The sequence below is a fragment of the Bicyclus anynana genome, chromosome 26 (assembly GCF_947172395.1).
Source record: "Bicyclus anynana chromosome 26, ilBicAnyn1.1, whole genome shotgun sequence".
Taxonomy (NCBI): Eukaryota; Metazoa; Arthropoda; class Insecta; order Lepidoptera; family Nymphalidae; genus Bicyclus; species Bicyclus anynana.
Window position 1 is genome coordinate 2,373,401 of NC_069108.1, and position 23,347 is coordinate 2,396,747.

Consider the following 23,347-nt stretch of genomic DNA (forward strand, 5'->3'; position numbering starts at 1 on the left):
TTCATACAGGTTATAGTATACCTACTTTTCATCACGCTACGATTAAAGCAAAGCAGTGAAGGAAAATGTTGGGAAAACGGGAGAAGTTACTCCATTTTTACAGCGATACTACTGTAAGGCCTGGATTAAAGAGGTCTAAGGGCGGACGAAGTCGCGGGCGTCCGCTAGTTTAAAATAAATAAAATAACTTGAAATACACACCATCTAATTGTTCACCCATAGGCAAGGTACCCAATACGCTGGCGCTGTTACCGTTTTGGAGGGCAAGAGTTATCCTTTTGGCCAAATAAGCACCAGCTCTTGGCTATGGACGCATGTATCAATTTGTCAGACATAGAATTAAAAAAATATATGATGACTAGCCTATATAATAGAAAACGAAAAAGGTTTAATTCGTAAATAGTTTAAACCGTTATGTATCTAAGGTTTAATCATAGTAAAATAATGAGCTATAAAACGAAGAAGGTTTTATTCGTAAGTAGAATCAATTAGTCATCCTCAAAGACCTTATACTTACGTCATTCTATGTGGGTACTAGTACAATACGAGTAAAGAAATTGGAACGAAATGCAGCATTTTTGTCTGTGGAATGCGTATTTTTTTCATTTGAGTTTATTGATTTGTGAGCTGCGTCTGCACAAATATTTTTAACATTGAATTTTGTACTGAGTTATTTTATTTTACACACGCGGGGCCAAACCCATTATAAACTCGGTTTCTATTTAACTCCTCGCCTTACGGCTCGTGCCCTAAAAATACCTCGTATATAATAGGGTCTTTTTAGCCCCTTGTATCTACTATTTTGGTATCTGATGGCCTAAAGTCTCAAAGGCAAGCGCCGCAATTACATATTACATATTACACATAGCTAAACACAACATGGTTAAAATGAGGATAAAGCGGGCTCTCCATAACCTCAAACGTTTCGCTATTGAGGCATGCGATAATAATAAATGAATCATGAACGGAGAATAGGTATTCAAAACAAATCATTCAGTTATAGTTGATTTGTCGGACGACAGATACCCCTGGAAATCCCAAGTTATTTATAAACTTGTATTTTTTCGTCAGACAGTTTAGTTGTGATAGTATGTTTTCATAGAGTAGGTAATAATTGACAGACCAAGTAGATGTACTTAGCGGTAAGTGGAATACCATAAATACCTTTATAAAGAAACTAACAGCAAATATTACAATCTCATTAGTACAAAATATAATATATAACACTATTTAAAAAAATAGAAAAAATCAACCTTTCCGCTACGGGACATTTGAGTGCCCAAGCAACCGGTGGTCAGGGCTCGAGTGTGAGGAAGCTCCTCACAATACGCGCCGTCTCAAGAATCACTGCCTTCTGTATCCGACTCTTGATCCAACAGTTAAGCGAAAGCTTTATAAGGTGTAAGTTGTTCGAAGCTTTACGCTATTCATTGACGGAAACAACTATCGGGACAATAATAGTTGACTCAACATTCCACATGGCGGTAATCTCGGAAGCAAAGTCAAAGTATTTTGATACTTTTTCTTTTTCGTGTGAAGGAATAACTTCGTGAGTCTGTCAATCCGTATTGGGCCAGCCTGGTGGACTATTGGCCTAATTTATTTAGGGTCAGCCGTGATAGCCCAGTGGATATGACCTCTGCCTCCGATTCCGGAGGGTGTGGGTTCGAATTCGGTCCGGGGCATGCACCAGACCAGATGCTGCAGACCAGAGAATTTCCTAATTCTCTGTGCCAATCTGTATTGAGCCAGCTTGGTAGACTACTGGCCTGACCCTTTCATTCTGAGAAGAGACTCGAGCTCAGCAGTGAGTCGAAAATGGGTTGCTCAGGGTCTAGGGATATTATCAATAATCTTTGACCATGTCACTTTTTGACATTGACATTTGACATAAATGATAGATGATTTGTTTTGTTTTGGTTTTATTGGTTTGTTTGCTAATTTGATTTCATATTTGAATTAAAAAGTTAGAAACAAATTAATTTTATTTCAACTATACAACTCCGGTAGAATGTGTGTTTTAACAATTAATCACCAGCTTGGATTGTTTACAAAAGGCATGCGAAAAAACTACATCTGTATGTGTCTCATATGGGCAATGTGGGCAATGGGCATCAGCCATCAGCCATCGCTAGACGACGTATCGTTACGTGAGTAAGCGTTCTGGTACGATGCCGCATCTGAAACCGTCAGAGGCTCCGTTAGGAGTATTAGTGTTCTGTGGTCAGTGGTATGAGTAAAATAAACTTGTTTATTTTCCAAGTAATCGCACTATCATCTTTAAAAACATCGATATAAATCGTTAGATGGGCCCCTCCATACTATATAACGCACAATTTTATGTCATTACCCATAGACGTGCACGCACATCTTATCTTAGTACGTAACAAGCGCATGCTGTGGTGGACATGGACTTAAAAAAAAATATTTATTGATTTTTTTTTTATTTAATCCTTTAATTATGTCTTCATGTTCATTTTGGAAGTGTAAAAACACAAGCCACAACATGAATAAAGAGAAATGTGTTACGAGTGATGATATACTCAATGTGCAAAACCAATGACAATTCCGCGACCCGTTGAGGCCCATCTAACAATTTACGATCGATGTTTAAAAAAGTATTGTTAGATAGTTAAAGAATGCTTTTTGGATTGTGAAAACGATAGTGTTTACTATATGAACAATAACCACAATGTGTGTCTCCCATTTAACTTGCTGTTGAATATTGTCACCAGATGAGTGAGGTGGTCAGGGTGGTGCTATGGCTGACCCTTGTGAGCTTGAGCCGAGCTGCGCAAGATACAATTAGCTCAGAACTCCTACGACAGATCTTCGGGGATCCGGAACCACAGGCCAATCCTGCTCAGACTGTAACATCTGTTGACTCTAGTTCATTATGTAAATATATTTTTGTTTATCACTTTTTTGTTTATTTGGTTATTTTTTTTTATTCTGTATAATGTGAACTGTGATTAGCCCTTGACTACAATCACACCTGATGGTAAGTGATGATCGAGTCTAAAATTGAAGCGGGCTAACATGTTAGGAGGAGGATGAATATTTACACCCCGTTCAGTTTCTACTCGACATCGTACCGGAACGCTAAATCGCTTGGCGGTATGTCTTTGTTGGTAGGGTGGTAACTAGCCACGGCCGAAGCCTCCTACCAGCCAGACCTGGACCAATTAATAAATATATTTGGAAAATACTTACTATCTAGCCTGGTAGTAAGCATTATGTGTTATGGGTACTAAAGGGATGTCTTGGTTTACATACATATATTAAACTTCAATAAATTAAATTATCATCTAAATAAATTATATAAATATTGTAATAATTTTTCCACTGTGATTTTAATAATCTGTCAAAACTATCAATAATGATCGGTTGCTCTATAATGACAGATCTTTCTGATAATGACAGTAAGTGTGGTGTTACTATAATATTTAAGTTCCATTTTTATTCATTTCTACTCTTTTATGTTGCACTATTAGTAGGGGAGCCCGGGATGCTAAATTTGCAGTTACTCGAGCGTCATTGAGACCAATTACATTTGGTAGATTAAATTATAGGAACAATAAATGGTTATTTACTTTTTCCGCTTTTAGCGGTGGAAAAAAAAACTACAGACTTTAAAAACAATTTTTATTACTTTGGCTTACTGAAATTGTAAGAAAATTTTAGCGATTAATTAGGAGATTTCCTTAAAAATAAGTAAAAAATTAATCGCACTCGTACCTCGAGCACTAAAATATAAGGGTTTAATTTTGTAACTTTGAAACCCTCCCATTCCATTATGTTGCGCTCAAATCGTCAGATTTTCGAAATGTGCAGTTTTTAGCTATCAACTCACCTACCTTATCTTAATCTGACATGCTGGTTGAGTATTTATGAAGTTAGTTTTTTTTTTGGTTGCCCTAAACGTACCCACCAATATTAAGGGCTCATACTCGGTGGAGGTACTCGACAAAGTGTAAGGTATAGTCCCTTATGTTTATCTGCCGCGCTCGAGTAACTGCAAAAATCCCCTCTTCGGCTCCTCTACTATATAGCTAGGGGTCCACCGCAAACAGCTAGATTTTGAAAAATGTATAGCAAAAAACAGTTTAGGAACCTCTGACTCTGATTGAAAAATGTTTATAAAATTATTTTAAAAGATGTAAATTTTAAATGGTGAAATTGTCATTTGAATCATTAAATACTTAATAAATAATTTGCATGCCTAATTGGCAAGATACATTTACCATCTACATCTATCGATCACCTGTACCTATATATATGTAATGCATGTATCTGCAAATAAATAAATTGATTGATTGATTGACTGATTGTTTCAGCGAACTGTACGACTAGTCGCCGCGAGCGTGGAGTGTGTGTAGCTGACCATCTGTGTGACGTGGACAGACGTGACTATATGACCAGGTAGTCTGTTCTCAACTGACTTCAAAAAAAAGGAGGTTTCCAATAGGGATGTTAACGGTTTTTTTTTTATAAATCATTTATTGCTAGATTAAGGTCATATACAGATACTGTCACATTTTTATGTATAAACACTTAAATCTATACATATAAAAATCAATGCCTCAATCTATACTAATATTATAAAGAGGAAAACTTTGTTTGTATGTTTGTTTGTTTGATTGTAATGAATAGGCTCAAAAACTACTGGATCGATTTTAAAAATTCTTTCACCATTCGAAAGCTACATTATCCACAAGTAACATAGGCTAAATTTTATTTTAGAAAAAATAGGGTTCTGTAAGATAAGTTTTTCAGATACAAGGTGTAAAAAATCAACCAGAAAAGTAGGGTAGGGGTAGGGTTAGGATAGGGGTAGTTGAAAGTTTACATCGAGTGTCACGCGGACGAAGTCGTGGGCGTCGGCTAGTGCAATATAAAAATCACTCTGAATAGAAGCTTTCAAAAAATGTCAAGCAAGAAAAAAATTCAAAATTCTTCAAACTATTGTCTAAGACGGAAGATCAATAATTTAAATTAATTGTTTTCTCTTTATATATTTATTTTTTATTTTGTCACCCATCTATACTATATACTAATATTATAAATCTGAAGAGTTTGTTTGTTTGTTTGATTGAACACGCTAATCTCAGGAACTACTGGTCCGATTTCAAAAATTCTTTCAGTGTTAGATAGCCCACTTATCGAGGAAAGGCTATATGCTATATTATCCCCATATTCCTACGAGAACGGGAACCACGCGGGTGAAACCGCGCGGATTCAGCTAGTTCCTTATAATCCCATATAAAATACCATTCTATATTCACGGTTTCTGTATTCGCGACACATTTAGAGAACGTATCCACGAATGATAAGCTTTTACTACTATTTTATTCGTTCTGATTCGACTGCTTTATGTTAACCACTTCCCTTGTTTGTCTTGTAAATGTCATTTGTAGGTATGTTTTGTGACGCCCATATTCTTAATTTGTGTAATTCGTGGATAGTGTTGTTGTTTACATATTTATTAACCCCTTTGTATGGTCATTTAAGTCTTGACTAACCTCTGATATGTAAATGTTTTCTGTCCCAAATAAATAAAAATAAAATAAATGACATGACAGTTACAACCTATCTATGTGGAAAGTTCTCATTAAAACAATTTAATCAAGCCCAAACACAAGGTAACTGCTGTAAATCGCTGAGGAGTTCCCTGTTTTATGGCTTCATCATCAGATCGATTTTAAACCTTCATGAAATTGTAGTGCTTAAACGTACTAAATGGAAAAGTTTACGAACACACCAGACACTCATATAATTTTCGAAAGTTCCCCGCAATTTCTCCAGGATTCCATCATCAGATCTTGACATGATGGCAATGGGACCAAATGGGGACTATACCGTATCAAACAAAAAAAGAATTTTTGAAATCGGTCCAAGCGTCTTTGAGTAATCGGTGTACATACTTAAAAAAAAAATACCGACCGAATTGAGAACCTCCTCCTTTTTGAAGTCGGTTAAAAATACTAGACTAGATCACGATTTAGGAATATAGCCTAATACAACATCTCTACTAGATATTGATGAATTCTGAACAAATACCAAACAGGTATTCGCTTTCAAAAATTATTGTAATTCGAATTGCGTAAAGTTTTAAGCTAGTTTACAAGATGTGATCTTTTTGTTATAGCATATTCCATAAGAACTTTTGAAGCGCGATCTAAAGTAATGCAGCGCCATCTGTTGGAAACTTTATGTATCATTTGACACGGCTAGTTGACTCATATACACTAGCGGACGCCGCGCAGTTTCACCCGCGTAGTTCCCGTTCCCGTAGGAATACGGGGATAATATATAGCCTATAGCCTTCCTCGATAAATGGGCTATCTAATACTGGAAGAATTTTCCAAATCGGACCAGTAGTCCCTGAGATTAGCGCGTTCAAATACACTAGCGGACGCCGCGCGGTTTCACCCGTGTAGTTCCCGTTCCCGTAGGAATACGGGGATAATATATAGCCTATAGCCTTCCTCGATAAATGGGCTATCTAATACTGAAAGAATTTTCCAAATCGGACCAGTAGTTCCTGAGATTAGCGCGTTCAAACTAAGTCAGCTTTATAATATAAGCATGGAGTAATCCACTAATCATTTTACAAAAATATAACTTTAAATATGAACAATTTATTGTAAAAAATACTTCAACCCCTATTAAGCTTTTAAGGGTGGAATATTGAAAAATCTTAAATTACATCAGAGAATTTGACTTTAAAGTTTTATTATAATATATATAGGCTATATGTTTATAATTTTTATTATTAGTTTCTTCGTTAGGTTGCCTGTAAGAGATCGCTTTTTAGCGATAAGGTCGCCTATTGTGCATTTTTTTTTGTATTTTATGTTTCTTTGTGGATACAATAAACTGTATTTTCATTTTTCATTTCATTATAAGTATATCATTTTGACTACCTCCGTGGCGCAGTGGTATGCGCGGTGGTTTCACAAGACGGAGGTCCAGGGTTCGATCGCTGGCTGTGGGCTGATTGAGGTTTGAGTTGATAGGAGGCTTCGGCCGTGGCTAGTTACCACCGTAACGACAAAGACGTACTGCCAAGCGATTTAGCGTTCCGGTACGATGTTGTGTAGAAACCGAAAAGGGTGTGGATTTTCATCCCAACAAGTTAGCCCGCTTCCATCTTAGATTGCATTATCACTTACCATTAGGTGGTATTGTAGTCAAGGGCTAACTTGTAAAGAATGAAGAAATATATCTTTTCAGAACTGATTGCCCCTCTTTGGAAGTTTGCTGCCGGCCCCAGGATGTAACAGATCAGATGCTTCTACACTCGCCCAAACCCATGGTAAGGTCCCAATAGGAGCTTTGACTTATGTGTAAATCTTCCTTACCCTATCCCTACCCTACCCTAAAAAAAACCATCCTCGTACCTCGGTTGTGTTCTCAGACCAATTATAGAAGGACCTGTATCGCACTTATAGTCACGAACAAAATTGTCTGTCATTTTCTGAAGAAAACGAGCTTAGATTTGGTATATATTTTATACTAAATTAGAAGATTTTGCCCGTTTTTTACATAATTCAATTACAAAAAAGGTATTTTTATGGAACTCTTTAACCGACGAACACGATTACAACTACATTGATTCTATAGAGACAGTTTTTATAATCGCATTAGATCGTTGATCATATACTTTGACAGAAAAGTAACGTCTAGCGAGGCAGGTCCTATACAATGGTCAATTGGTCTGAGGTTGTATTGGCTGTGTTCGTGGCGTTACCCAATCTGTATTACATGACAGGCTACTTATATACCTATTGTTAAATGGTGATAAACTAAAAAAGGATAAACCTGGCTGAGTTTGTTGTGGGCTCTTCTCGGACCAAGGCGCGTTTGGAACCCTCGTAACTTTAATTTTAAGTTTTCGAATAATTATTATCACCATTATCTTAAGTTTAATATTATCACCTGACGTTTCGAAAGAGTTTGTAAACTAAGCCTATTTGAAATAAATCAATTTTGACTTTGACTTTGACTTTGTGGTTCCAACTGGAAATCGTGTCCAAATTCAAATGGTCACGTAGCATTATGCTGAGCTGGGGCCATTTTCTGGGTTATGATACACATCGCAGGGTATTGTCCTGGATGTCCTGGATGTCCTGGATGTCCTGCTGTACTAGAGATATTGTGATGTGTGGTATAATTTCCAAATAAACGCATTTTTCTTTCTTTCTTACTTCAAGGAGTATTCTTAAAAAAAAAAATTAACGGTTAAGCCGTTCTCGAGATTTTTTTTTTTATCCTTTACAAGTTAGCCCTTGACTACACTCACTTGATGGTAAGTGATGATGTAATCTAAGATGGAAGCGGATTAACTTGTTAGGAGGAGGATGAAAATCAACACTCCTTTCGGTTTCTACACGACATCGTACCGGAACACTAAATTGCTTGGCGGTACGTCTTTGTCGGTAGGGTGGTAACTATCCACGGCCGAAGCCTCCCACCAGCTAGATCTGGACCAATTAAGAAAACCTTAAAGGCCCAGCCGGGGATCGAACCCAGGACCTCCGTCATTAAATCCACCGCGCATGCCACTGCGCCACGGAGGTCGTCAAATAAATTTGACGAAAACGGAGATTTGCGTTTAGCAACAGATTTAGCGATTCATTTTTGTACAGGGTGCTCTGAAGTATTTACCATAACTCTAGGGTTATATTCTTTAAGGAAAATTAATTATAAATGTCTAAGGAACATGTGTTCTAAAATAAATATTTTCAGAGTAAAAAATGTTTCTTTTGTAAATAGATCTTAATTTTTTTTTAGCTACTACCAAAATACTAAAAATATCAATTTGACTCGTGAGCTTACTGATTTTAAATGTTGATATTGAAAATACTTATTAACTACTGGCGGACGCCCGCGACTTCGTCCGCGTGGAATTCAGTTTTTCACAAATCCCGCGGGAACCTATGTGTTAATTCAGAGCAAAATCTATTTCCATTCCACATTTCAGCCAAATCGTGGCGCAGTGGTATGCGCGGTGGATGTACAAGACGGAGGTCTTGGGTTCGATCCCCGGCTGGGCAGATTGAGATTTTCTTAATTTGTCCAGGTCTGGCTGGTGGGAGGCTTCGGCCGTGGCTAGTTACCACCCTACCGGCAAAGACGTACCGCCAAGCGATTTAGTTCCGGTACGATGCCGTGTAGAAACCAAAAAGGGGTGTGGATTTTCATCCTCCTCCTAACAAGTTAGCCCGCTTCCATCTTAGATTGCAACATCACTTACCATCAGGTGAGATTGTAGTCAAGGGCTAACTTGTAAAGAATAAAAACAAAAAAAAAATCGCTTCAGTAGCCGCAGCGTAAAAGAGGAACAAACATACTTACACACTTACATACTTACACACTTTCAAACTTACACACAAACTTTCGCCTTTATAATCTTGAGTTTATTAAGGTTATACATCTATACTCTATACTAATATTATAAAGAGGTAAAGTTTGTAAGTTTGTAAGTTTGTCACATTTTTTAAATGGGGTAATCTTCGGAACTACTGGTCCGATTTTAAAAATTCTTTCACCAGTAGAATGCTACATTATCGGGGAGTGCTATAGGCTATATTTTATATTGGTATCATATATATTAGCCGAGTTATCACAGTTTTTGTCATACAGGTCGGACCGAAAATCCTCTTAGGCAGACTTATTCGCATGCGCTGCCTTAACCATTGTGTAAAATTGAAATTAATGTATGGAGGCTTTATGTATCTTTAAAAGTTCTACAAAAAAGTCCGCGACACCATATACCTATCTTCTATACATTAGCAGATATAGTACCTTTTGTGTTTTAAAAATTATTAATTTTATATACTTAGGTTTGCGTCATTATTTATGCTACTTAACTTAAATACTTATCAAAATAAATTATTTAATAATCACAAGGATGTTATGGAGATAAGATTTGCCCTTTATAGTATGTTAATTAGTTAAATAGTTTCGGAGATAATACAAAATTTCTAAAAGGCGGAATGCCGCTTATGTTTAAGCGCCAACCGCCAAATTAAGTTGAACCTTCCTCTATAGGTTTCTACGTATTTTATAGGGATCAACATTTTTGGTTACTAAACTCTATGTAGGCGTTTTATCCATTTACCAATAGATGGCGTTGAGCAAAAACACCATATTTTTGTACGGCGCTAGGGAGATTTATGCCGACTACATGATGATCGAAATTGATTGTTCATACATTGGTGTTGGTGGTGATAAATTTACTTAGATTTTGGCAAGTCGATGTTAATTGTTAATGATTATGTTCTACTTCTAGGCACGTACCACGTAGGTAGTTAAAGTTAGCTAGGTACTGTTTGTCTGACTCTGTCTATTTACGTATTTGCTTTTTAGATTTAGAAATAGAGATTAGAGAGTAGATACATACTTTAATTACTTTAAGTTTAAGTTTTAATTTATAGTTTAGATACGTCGTACTTACTACTTTCTTTGTTTAGGTTCAGGACCAGGTTCAGGTAATCAGGTTTAAACTTTAAATTCAAATAAATAATTTGTAATTTTATTTTATTCGTTTCGTTTCGACTTTCGACTTTCGTCATACGTATTTCGTGTAATTAGTTATTATTTCGTTTTATGGTATTATTTCGATTGTTGTGTATATAAATTAATTAAAACTTAGTAAGTGTAATTATAGTGTTTTGTGTTAACTTAATTTTGTAAAAGATATACATACGTAGTCTATACTAATATTATAAAGAGGTAAAGTTTGTAAGTTTGTCACATTTTTTAAATGGGGTAATCTTCGGAACTACTGGTCCGATTTTAAAAATTCTTTCACCAGTAGAATGCTACATTATCGGGGAGTGCTATAGGTTATATTTTATATTGGTATCATATATTTTAGCCGAGTTATCACAGTTTTTGTCATACAGGTCGGACTGAAAATCCTCTTATACAGACTTATTCGCATGCGCTGCCTTAACTATTGTGTAAAATTGAAGTTAATATATGGAGACTTTATGTATCTTTAAAAGTTCTACAAAAAAGTCCGCGACACCATATATCTATCTTCTATATAGAAGAAAAAAGGCCTTTTGTGTTTTAAAAATTATTATTTTTATATACTTAGGTTTACGTCATTATTTATATAACTAAACTTTAATCCTTATTAAAATAAATTATTTAATAATCAAAAGGGGATTATGGAGATAAGATTTGCCCTTTACAGTATGTTAATTACTTAAATAGTTTCGGAGATAATACAAAATTTCTAAAAGACACAGAAATTCCACTATATGACGCCCGGCGCTTTCATTTACGTAGTTCCCGTTCCCGTGTGAATATGGGGATCAAACATAGCCTTGGACACTCGCAAATAACGTAGCTTTCTATTGGTAAAACAATTTTCCAAATCGGTCCAGTAGATCCAGAGATTACCTCCTACAACCACACGAACTTTACCTCTTTATATTATTAGCATAGAAGTCTCTATTTCTCTTGGTCATACCACCACTCTCGAAAGACTGGACCGATTTTGCTAAGGGTAGGAGTAAGATAGAGAAGTTACAGGGTAGGTTAGGGTACGGGTAGGGAAGCGTAGGGGTAGTGTAGGGGTAGGGTAGGTTTAGGGCCGGGTTTAGGGTAGTGGTAGGGTCGGGGTAGAGGTAGGGTAGTGGTAGGGTAGAGGTACGGGTAGGATAGGGAAGTGGCAGGGTAGGGGTAGGATAGGCGTGAGATAGGGGTACGGGTGGGATAGGGGTAGGAAAGGGATAGGGTACGGGGAGGGTACGGGTAGGATTGGGGTAGGGTATAGGTAAGGTAGGGGTAGGGTAGGGGTAGGGTTGGGGCAGTGGTAGGGTTGGGGTAGTGATAGGGTAGGGGTAGTGTAGGGGTAGGGTAGGTTAGGTTAGGTTAGGGGGTAGTAGTAAAATTGACATCGAATTTTACGCAGACGAAGTCGCGGGCGTCCGCTAGTGTAGTATAAATAAGAGTCACAGTGGAATTGCTAAGTTTTATTAAAACAATCAGAGCTAATTTACATTTTGCGTGTTCCCTATCGCAGAGCTGGCGGAAAAGAGTGATTGTCACAGACAATATATTATAAACTAAGATGACATTGACAATTGACATTAATAGGTACACTATGGTTGTGAGTGCAGACAGATAATTATAAAATAATTAAGATTAGCAATATATTAATATTGCCTGCCCAATTGCAATTATCACTTTACAACACTTCCCCTCATGCGTAACATGAGAACAAATCTCTACAATGCAGGATTATACAAAACATAAAAATTAACAACTCAGGTTAATAACAAAAATAATCTCTACATTGCCCATCTCATATCTAGCATGATAGTATAAGTGGTACAACAGACTCACAATTATAAGGATACCAATACTCACAAGAACAGATGCCTATGATTCTACATCTTTCATACCCAAGTCATTAACAAAACCTAAAAATTTATGATTAGTTAAAGGTTTTGTAAACATGTCAGCTAACATTTTTTCAGTGGGTAAATAGCTGACTGTGACATCCGTTTTTCTAATAAAATCCTTAACAAAATGGTAACGAAGGTCAATGTGCTTTGTCTTCTTGTGGCAATATTCATTGGTTTCAAGCAATTTGATTGCACTTTGATTATCACTAAAGATTCGACAATTAAAATGTTTCACAAAAATTTCATACAAGAAATTTCTAAGAAAACACACTTCTTTGCATGAATCACTTAGGGCTAAGTACTCGGCTTCAGTACTTGAAAGCGCAATACATCGCTGTTTGCGCGACTCCCAATGCACAGTAGAGCCGCCAATTTTAACTATATATCCACTATAAGACCGTCTGTCTACGACATCATTGGCCCAGTCGGCATCTGCAAAAACTGTTAAATCAAAAGTACCAGATTTAACGAAAACTAATTTCTTATCTTTAGTGCCATTTAAATATCTTAATATTCTTTTTGCAGCCAGCCAATGATCTCGTGTAAATGCAATATTAAATTGGCTTAAATGACTAAGAGCATAAGTAATATCAGGCCTTGAACATACTGACAAATACATTAAGCTTCCAATCAACTCTCGATATGGATACATACTATCCTCTACAATATTGTTACATGAGCCTTTTTCCAACTTATTAGCAACCATAGGTGTAGAGGCACTCTTACAATTTGTCATACCAAAACGCTTTAATAACTTGTTAATATAGTCTGATTGGTCAAATGTTATAGTCCCATTGGCTCTATCTCTATGTATTTTCATACCCAAACAATTTTTTAAAATGCCTAGGCGTTTAACACTAAATTCAGATTCTAGCAAGTCATACAAGTTTTCCTTATCCTTAGAACTATTACTAAAGATATAAAAGTCATCAACATATAATGCCAGAATCGTTAATTGCTTGTTATTTCTTTTTATATAAACACATGGCTCACATCTATTTTGTACATAACCATTGTTAGTCAACAAAACGTTTACACTATTATTCCACAGCCTACTTGCCTGTTTAAGGCCATATAAACATTTCTGTAACAAACAAACTTTAGTCTTATCATATGAGAACCCTAAAGGCTGTTCCATATAAATAATTTCATCAAGACTACTATGTAAGAAGGCTGTGTTTACGTCCACATGTTCTATGTCCATATTTAATTCATTAGCAATACAAAACAAAATTCTAAGAGAAGTATGACGTACTACCGGTGAAAAAGTTTCAGAGTAGTCAACACCCGGTTTTTGACTAAAACCTCTTGCCACAAGACGTGCTTTATATTTTGTACTGTTACCTGACTCATCAGATTTTAATTTATAAACCCATTTGGAACTAACTATATTGCAGTCCTTTGGTCTATCAACTAATTGCCAAACATTATGTTTTATTAAAGAATTATATTCATCACGCATTGCTGTGAGCCAACAATCTCTATTAGGACTTGCCATTGCCTCATCATAAGATTGAGGTTCATCATAGATAAACCATTGACAAAGAAAAGATACATCTGATGAATCAGATAAGTCATAATCTTTATACCTATCTGGCTTTTTATTCCGAGTGGAACGAACCAGTCGTTCGCAACTGGTACTGGGAACCTGTAGCACTAAATCTTCCCCTCGAACGATAGTCTCGTTCCATACCATTGCATCTGACTGATTACTGTCTCTTTCACTCAGCACACTCTCCTCAGCACTTTGGAAGGAAGATTCCCCTGAAACTGGAGACAAAAATTCATTATTCCGCTCAGATTGACTAGAATTAATGACCATGTCATTTTCATGATTGCATGGACTATTGCTTTGCAAATCCATGTTATTTTCATTTGGACCTATGCTTTGCATATCCACATTATTATTAATATTTCTATTTTCAGTTGGAACCATGCTTTGCAAATCCAAACCTGAATAATTTTCATTTATAGGGTTGCTTTGCATACCTATATTATTATAAATAAAATTATTATTATTACTACTATCACAGTGTATCATTGTATTATCACAGTGGTTTAAGAAATGGTTTTCAAAAAATATTACATTTCTGGAAACAATTATCTGCTTAGGGTTAGTGGGGTCAATCAATCTATAGCCCTTAGTGTTCTCACAATATCCTACAAAGATGCAAGATCTTGATTTAGAATCAAGCTTATCTCTTTTTACCTGTGGAATAAGTGTCATAGCTAGACAACCAAAAACACGTAAATGGCTCAGGTTGACTTTGTTACCTGTCCATGCCTCCTCTGGAGTTTTATTGGGAACTGCTGCTGTAGGGCTTCTGTTCTTAAGATATATAGCTGTAATTACAGCTTCTCCCCAATACTCTTTAGGAAGACTAGCTTCACGAAGCATACAGCGAACTTTCTCAAAAAGTGTCCGGTTAAGTCTCTCAGAGACACCATTTTGAGACGGACTATAAGGAGCAGTAGTTTGATGAACTATACCCTCACTCTGTAAATATTTAGAGAAATAAGCACTGCAATACTCTCCACCCCTATCAGTTCGCAGACATTTTATAGAAAACCCAGTTTGCTTTTCAACAGTTGCTTTAAAATATTTAAATTTGGACAAAACTTCGGATTTATATTTTAATAAATAGCCATATGTTTTTCTAGAAAAATCATCGGTAAACGTTACCAGATATCTAGACTCACCCAGACTACATACAGGCATCGGACCACACACATCAGAATGAACAAGCTCCAACAACTGCTTGGAACGTTTTGCTTCACCCCTAGGAAAACTTTGCACTGCTTGCTTCCCCTCAACGCATGTTACACACTTGTTAGTGATTGCACCATGCTGAGTCGAGTGAATATTAACACCAAAAGCGAGTTTACAGAGAACACTTACCCCATGATGACTCAAATGTCCAAGCCGCTTATGCCATAAGCACAAGTCAGGTGTAACTTTGGCATTTTCCGTTGTGTCAAGCGAACTTTGTGGCTGGGACACAATATTCACATTGGTTACAGCTAAAGACTGCTCCTGTGAATCATATAAAACATTGTCCAAAATATAAATACCCCCCTGTCTGGTGGCAGATACAACAAGAACTTCCCCTTTGAAAACATAACATTTAGTATTATTAAATTTAACAGACAAAGCCTTCTCACATAATTTATATACACTAATTAAATTTGTTGAGAGGTCAGGTACATATAAAACGTCTGTAACTAATTGTGTCTTGTTATTTTTCATAGGAATCTTAACACTACCGTAACCTAGACATCTTAAGGTTGTACCATCAGCAACTTGTACAGTTCTATCACAATTTGTAATATAACTAAACCACTTTATTTCTTTACACATGTGCATAGACGCGCCTGAATCCACAATCCAGTCCTTGTTCTCGAAGACACCAAAACAGTTGGCCACCAATGCTGTTGTTGTGTTGCCTCGCTGTTCTTTCTTGTATTTAAAACATTTTGATTTTTTGTGTCCACTGCGTTGGCAAAAATCACAAACAGGTACCTTTTTAGCCTTACGGTATTGTTGCTTTGACAAAAGGGCCATATCGTCTCTGCTTTCAGTCCTTCGTCGACGTTCTTCTTCTTGCAACAACCTGGTTCGTACTAAATCACTGGATATTATACCTGTGTAGGCAACCGCTTCGAGACTGGAAACTATTATATCATATTCTTGTGGAAGGCCGCTTAAAATTATCTCCGCCACTTCAGCATCCTCTATGGTACGACCAATATCTACCAATTGTTGTACAAGAGTGGTAATATGTTCAAAGTATTTCTCCATACTATTAAAATCGGCATATGAAGCGTGATGTAATAGTCTCAACAATGCGACACGCCTCCCGAATCCTTTGTCTTCAAAGACTGAGCTTAATTTGTTCCACGCTTGCTTTGCTGTAGTAACATTTCGTATATATTGCACACATATAGGTTTAACAGATAAACTTATACGAGCGAGCGCGCGTAAATCCTTTGCAGGATCGACAGGCTCAGCTCCTTCAACACAAGACCACAAATCTTCTATGATGAGTAAGTGACGCATGTTAAATTTCCAGATTACATAATTACTCACGCCTTCTAGCTTTTCATGATGCAGATATCCACTCGCAACAGGATTCGCAGAAGCCATTTTTGATGAGCTCTGATGACAATGGGTGACAACGTGTTACCACGCGGTCCACGCAGTAGATGTATTTTCTCAAAATTTTCACCAAATCTTGTAAATCGCGTGATCGGCCTATAACCTCTTGAGTTTATTAAGGTTATACATGTAGTATAAATAAGAGTCACAGTGGAATTGCTAAGTTTTATTAAAACAATCAGAGCTAATTTACATTTTGCGTGTTCCCTATCGCAGAGCTGGCGGAAAAGAGTGATTGTCACAGACAATATATTATAAACTAAGATGACATTGACAATTGACATTAATAGGTACACTATGGTTGTGAGTGCAGACAGATAATTATAAAATAATTAAGATTAGCAATATATTAATATTGCCTGCCCAATTGCAATTATCACTTTACAACATATAATATTAGTAGGATAAATACTCCCGACCACCCTGTATATTAATTTGTACCCTGTAAATTTATTTATTTTATTAATTAAATGACATATTTAAACTCTTTATCCACAGCGAGAGGGATGCGGGTGGGGGAACCCCTACGGCTTGGGGATGTCGACACAGGGGGCTGACAATGAGGCCAAATTTGGGGAGTTTCCCTGGATGGTGGCTATTTATAGGTGAGTATCATCATCATGCTTAAGAGAGGGAAGTCAGAGTGGCGTCGTAACGCGTTACGTTACGAAGCGGTTTATAGTTTACCTTCCCATAAGTTATCACTTCAATATATTTTTTTTATATTTTTTTTATGTGTCTTTTACATAGGCATGTATTATATATATCCTATCTGTATTATGCTATTAACTTTTTTTTTTTTTACAGTATTCAATGATTTATTTTAATTGTTAATTAAATGTACAAAGTCTACAATTTTGGATATTAAGGGAGATGCTTTTACCCGGTAACATAATTTCCGACTACTGTAAAGATGAATAATGAGTATCTGAGGTAAACGTGGGAGATAATACTTTTAAAAACTCCTTTCGTAAGTGAATCCATTCGTTGTTGTTTTCTCCACTTTACCTAGGTAGGTAGTTAAGTAATTTTGAAATTTGAAAATTTGAAAAATTCAGATTGAAAATTACTATTACATCTATATCTATATATATAAAAATGAATTGCTGTTCGTTAGTCTCGCTAAAACTCGAGAACGGCTGAACGGATTTATCTTATTTTGGTCTTCAAATGTTCGTGGAGGTATAGGGAAGGTTTAAAAGGTGAGAAAAATCAAATAATTTCCGGGAAGACCCTAAAAACTGCCCTTTTCTATTTCCCATACAAACGTTTAAGAGTCAAGCGGTAGGGGTAGGGGTAGAGGTATAGAAGGGTAGAGTAGGGATAGAGAATAAGTGCACTTATGTCAAAACGAAGCTTGACCGAGTCCGCTAGTTTATAATAAACTAGCTGACGCCGCGCGGTTTCACCCGCGTGGTTCCCGTTCCCGTAGGAATACAGTTATAATATATAGCCTATAGCCTTCCTCGATAAATGGGCTATCTAACACTGAAAGAATTTTTCAAATCGGACCAGTAGTTCCAGAGATTAGCGCGTTCAATCAAACAAACAAACAAACAAACAAACAAACAAACAAACTCTTCAGCTTTATAATATTAGTATAGATATGTAGAGAGGTCAACTCTGTACATGAAATATATTTCCAAAATAACTATCAGGGGGTGATTAGTGATCGATACCGATGCCAGTAATGCCAGTAATGGCAGATGCCAAAAGAGCCGTGATAGCCCAGTGGATATGACCTCTGCCTCCGATTCCGGAGGGTGTGGGTTCTCAGTTAGCTACCAGAATCAAGAATTTTCGTAAATAAAAAACTTGATCGTCACATCGAGATGAAGCTACTCACGAAAAATTAACTTGATAGTAATCAGTTGTTAATAATGTACTACGAATCCCTGACTATTATAGCTTATCTATACTAATATTATAAAGCTGAAGAGTTTGTTTGTTTGATTGAACGCGCTAATCTCAGGAACTACTGCTCCGATTTGAAAAATTCTTTCAGTGTTAGATAGCCCATTTATCGAGGAAGGCTATAGGCTATAAATTATCCCCGTTTTCCTACGGGAACGGGAACCACGCGGGTAAAACCGCGCGGCGTCATCTAGTTGATCATAAACGCCACAGTATGGGCAATTTTATTCACTTATTTCAGTTCATATTTTGATTTGAACACAAAACTACCTAATAATCTTCGAAGCTAATTTTTTTTTTAAATATTGCTTAATAAAAAAATTTTTTTTTGCTGTTTTTTAATTTATCGAAGCTCAATTTAGATGGTTGTTCCACAGAATCGAACCAATACAAGAAGACAAACCTGACGGTCGTACATTAAACGTGTACTCGGGAGGGGGGTCTCTAATCCACCCCAGCGCCGTGCTCACCGCCGCCCACAAAGTCGCCCCCCTCACTAACTCCCTCACCAGGGTACGCGCGGGGGAGTGGGCCATGCTCACCACTGATGAGCCCTTCCCCCACCAGGACAGAGATATCGTGTCCATTGCGGTGCACGAGAAGTTCAACAAAGGTATGAAGACAAACCCTCGACCTTTGACTATTTAGATTAGGGACCTGACTCGTTAGATATTACTAAGATCAATGATCAAGAATCAATGATTTAACGCGTTTGTAAAAACTGTTGCTATAGAATCGATGTTTCATTGTTGTAATCGTTTTCGTCGTGTAAAGAGCTCCCTAAAAATGCCGATTTGTGTAATTATATGGCAAAAAAACCGCCAACAACTTGTAGTTTAGCAAAATATGGAGTAACGTTTCATTTGTAAGTATTTCTTAATATATCAAATTTGTAATAAAAACAATATCTAAAAAGAATCGATTCTTTTGACGGAACAGCAAAAAAACGATCAAGTAATCGAACATTCTATATATATATTCTGTGGATAGTCTAAGCGATGTGTTGGTTAGGCTGTGTAAAAATTACGCGTGTGTGCCTCGCGAATCAAATTTATAGGTGTGTGTAGTGTATGGCCACAACGTATATTTTATGGTGTTTAATATTTTCTATGTGTGAGTTTACCTCGTCCCCCTCAAAACACGACAGATAATTTTGTTGGTAAGTTTGGGTGCGACACAGGTCCTCGTATTATTACGAGTCTATGTCGTACACTGAACGTGTATGCGGAGGGGGGTGTTTGATACACCCCAGTGCCGTGCTGACCCCCTCACCACGGACGAGCCCTGCCCCCACCAGGACAGAGATGTCGCGTCCATTGTGGTGCACAAGAAGTTTAACAAAGGTAAGACTAACCTGACGGTCGTACATTCAACGTGTATGCGGGAAGGGGGTGTCTGAACCACCACAGTGCCGTGCTGACCCCCTACACCAAAGTACGCGCAGGAGAGTGGGCCATGTACACCACGGTCGAGCCCTTCTCCCACCAGCAGGGTTATTATGTAACTCGGTGTACCAATCAAGTAATCAGTCACTACACCGTTTTTAATAAGGCCTTATTACTATTATTATTATTAACACATTGCTTAAAGCTATGCATTGGCAGGTCCATCACAGTCTTGGGGATCTTGTTATAGAAGAGTACACCCAAACCTACAAAATTTACTCTTTGGAGACGAGACCTATTGTCAAATACCCAATTCCTCGTCATCAGGCAACCTGTTCTACGACATCGCGGTGATGTTCCTGACGCAGCCCATGGACCTGGCGCCCAACGTGCAGCTGGCGTGCCTGCCGCCGCCGCGCACGCGCGTGCCCGGCGGAGCACGGTGTCTCGCCTGCGGCTGGGGCAAGGACAAGTTCGGCAAGGAAGGACAACATCCGAACACAATGAAGAAGGTATAGCTTTGTGAAAGGAAATTATTGCTTGGCAAGTTAGTCAAGGAGCCGTGATAGCCCAGTGGATATGACCTCTGTCTCCGATTCCGGAGGGTGTGGGTTCGAATCCGGTCCGAGACATGCACCTACAACTTTTCAGTTGTGTGCATTTTAAGAAATTAAATATCACGTGTCTCAATCGGTGAAGGAAAACATCGTGAGGAAACCTGCATACCAGAGAATTATCTTAATTCTCTGCGTGTGTGTGAAGTCTGCCAATCCGCGTTGGGCCAGCGTGGTGGACTATTGGCCTAACCCCTCTCATTCTGAGAGGAGACTCGAGCTCAGCAGTGAGCCGAATATGGGTTGATAATGATAACGATGATGATAGCAATAGTTTTTATAAACGCGTTAGTTAGATCATAGATTTTTGATCTTTGACAGAGGGGTAACGGTTTACGAGGCAGGTCCTTCCTTTTTAATGGTCTAAGTCTGTGTTTAAATAGTTTGTGTGTTGCAGGCTCAGACCAATTATAGAAGGACCTGTATCGCACTCATAGTCACGAACAAAATTGTCTGTCATTTTCTGAAGAAAACGAGCTTAGATTTGGTATATATCTTATACTAAACTAGAAGTTTATGCCCGTTTTTTACACAATTCAATTACACAAAAAGGTACTTTTACGGAGCTTTTTTACCGACAAACACGATTACAGCTATGAAACATCGATTACATAGATACTGTTTTTATAATCGCATTAGATCGTTGATCATATACTTTGACAGAAAAGTAACGTCTAACGAGGCAGGTCCAATACAATAATTGGTCTGAGGTTGCAGGTGGCGGTGCCCGTGGTAGAGCACGTAGAGTGCGCGCGTGCTCTGCGGGGCACGCGGCTGGGGCACTACTTCCGGTTGCATAGCTCCTTCATGTGCGCGGGCGGCGAGCCCGGCGTCGATGTCTGCGCGGGGGACGGGGGCGCGCCGCTCGTGTGCCCCATTGAGGTGACTACATGTGTACTATAACCTATAACCTTCGCCATAATATATTCAATATCATTCATGTTTACCTATTTTTATTAAATGAATGTAATGAACACAGTTGACCAATGACTTCCGCCAATATGGCTACTGAATGTAATGAACACAGTTGAGCAATGACTTCCGCCAATATGGCGACAAAATCTCTGGCTCGTCATTCTTTGTCCAACTGTCTTCGCGAGAACACCTATCAAGTTATTGTGGGTATGTATTGCAATATTATTAAATATTGAAATATTAATATTAATTATTAAAATTAAAATATCAATTAAATAATCAATTTACTTAGAGTATATATTGTATTATGTAAATATGTAAAATAAAGTATTATGTATTATTGTATTATGTAAAGAAATAAAGAAATTATAGTGTGATAAATTATTTTGATTTAATACTATGGTCTCATATCGTGCCAAGTTTCGTTTGAATTCATTCAGTAGTTTCAGCGTGATGCCCGGCCAACAAAAACACAGACAGACAAAGAATGGGAAAAAAATATTTTTAGTTTCAGTAACAATTATACATATAATACCTCCCCCCCCCCCCGACAAAAAATTTCAAAGTTTCTTCAATGTACAGAACGTACCAAATGTACAGAATTTGACCTGTTACAGTTTTTATTATAAGTTCTAGATGGCGCTAGTAGTACTCTATGCCACGCTAACGTTTGTTGTATGGTATAAGTAAAATCTCAAATTGCGAACAAATGTATAGTTTGACCAGTTTTATTATAAGAATAGATAATGTGATATGTGGCATTACTTAAAAAAATAACTTTTTTTTTCTTTTTTTACTTGACTGATCTTTGCTCCCAATCACTAACTCTCAGCCGTGTTGCAGAATGCCCCCGACCGCTACATGCAGAGCGGTATCGTCGCGTGGGGCATCGGCTGCGGAGAGGACGGAACCCCCGGCGTGTACGTCGACGTGTCCAACCTGCGCGACTGGGTGGACTTCCAGGTGCTGGACAAGGGTCTGGACCCTCAGGTGATTTGAGAAATATAAATAGAAATAAGAAAAATACCTTTGTAATATTTGATTTATTTGATTACATTTGAAATATTTGATACATGATTGCATAAACGAAAATACGATCAAAAACGATGTAGTGACTTGTTTGAATGGTACACCGAGTATTATAATTAGATTATCATTAATGTTTCTTGTTGTCATTGTTGTAAGGTTGCCTGGAAGAGATCGCTACTAAGCGATAAGGCCGCCTTTTGTATTCTACTTTTTCTTATATCTTTTTCTTTCTTTTTCTTATATTTCTGTTTTGCTTGTTTTCTTTTATTTATTGAGGTGTACAAATAAAGAGTATTAATTAAATAAATTGTTGGAATATCAATAAATAAACCCTGCTGATCAGTTTGAAGGCTGTGTTAATAAAAGCCGTTTTTTAAACTGTCTAAAAATCCTAAACCTTAATGATTATGCTCGAATTCATTTTTATATTAAATTAAAAATTAATCACGTCTCAAAAATAAATGATATTTTTTTTCAATCTAATATACCGATAGTGAATAATTTAAGACACATTTAAAAAGTGTCAACTAGCCTATTAAAACGTTTTTTTTTTTGCTTTTCCAGATGTATACTTACAACTAAACTTGGGTCTGCAAGAGGAAGAGGAGTAAACATTTTACTGTAAAACAAATAAATAAATAACTTTTAAATAGCATTATCATTTACAATCCATTTTTGGCTCACTGTTGAACACGAGTCACCTCTCAGTTAACTTAACACATGCAGAGAATTAAGAAAATTCTCAGATATGCAGGTTTCCTCACGATGTTTTCCTTCACTGTTTGAGACACGTGATATTTAATGTCTTATTCGTAATTTATTTATTATCTCGTAATTTCGATTTTAAATACATAAATACCACAGAATAAAGAATAATATTCAGATGGAGCGCAAAGAACACGACGG

The 23,347-nt window shown here is 37.1% G+C and overlaps 1 protein-coding gene across 1 annotated transcript; it reads left to right on the plus strand.

Moving 5' to 3' along the window:
- The first annotated feature begins 884 nt into the window (after window positions 1-884).
- LOC112053538 (phenoloxidase-activating factor 2-like) lies at window positions 885-23,107 on the plus strand. Its single transcript, XM_052889644.1, has 10 exons — window positions 885-1,142; window positions 2,736-2,898; window positions 4,338-4,422; window positions 7,237-7,318; window positions 17,083-17,189; window positions 18,876-19,111; window positions 20,211-20,395; window positions 21,215-21,379; window positions 22,256-22,402; window positions 23,006-23,107. The coding sequence occupies exons 1-10, from the start codon at window positions 1,131-1,133 to the stop codon at window positions 23,021-23,023; spliced, it is 1,200 nt and encodes a 399-aa protein (XP_052745604.1). The 5' UTR covers window positions 885-1,130; the 3' UTR covers window positions 23,024-23,107.
- Window positions 23,108-23,347: the final 240 nt, after the last annotated feature.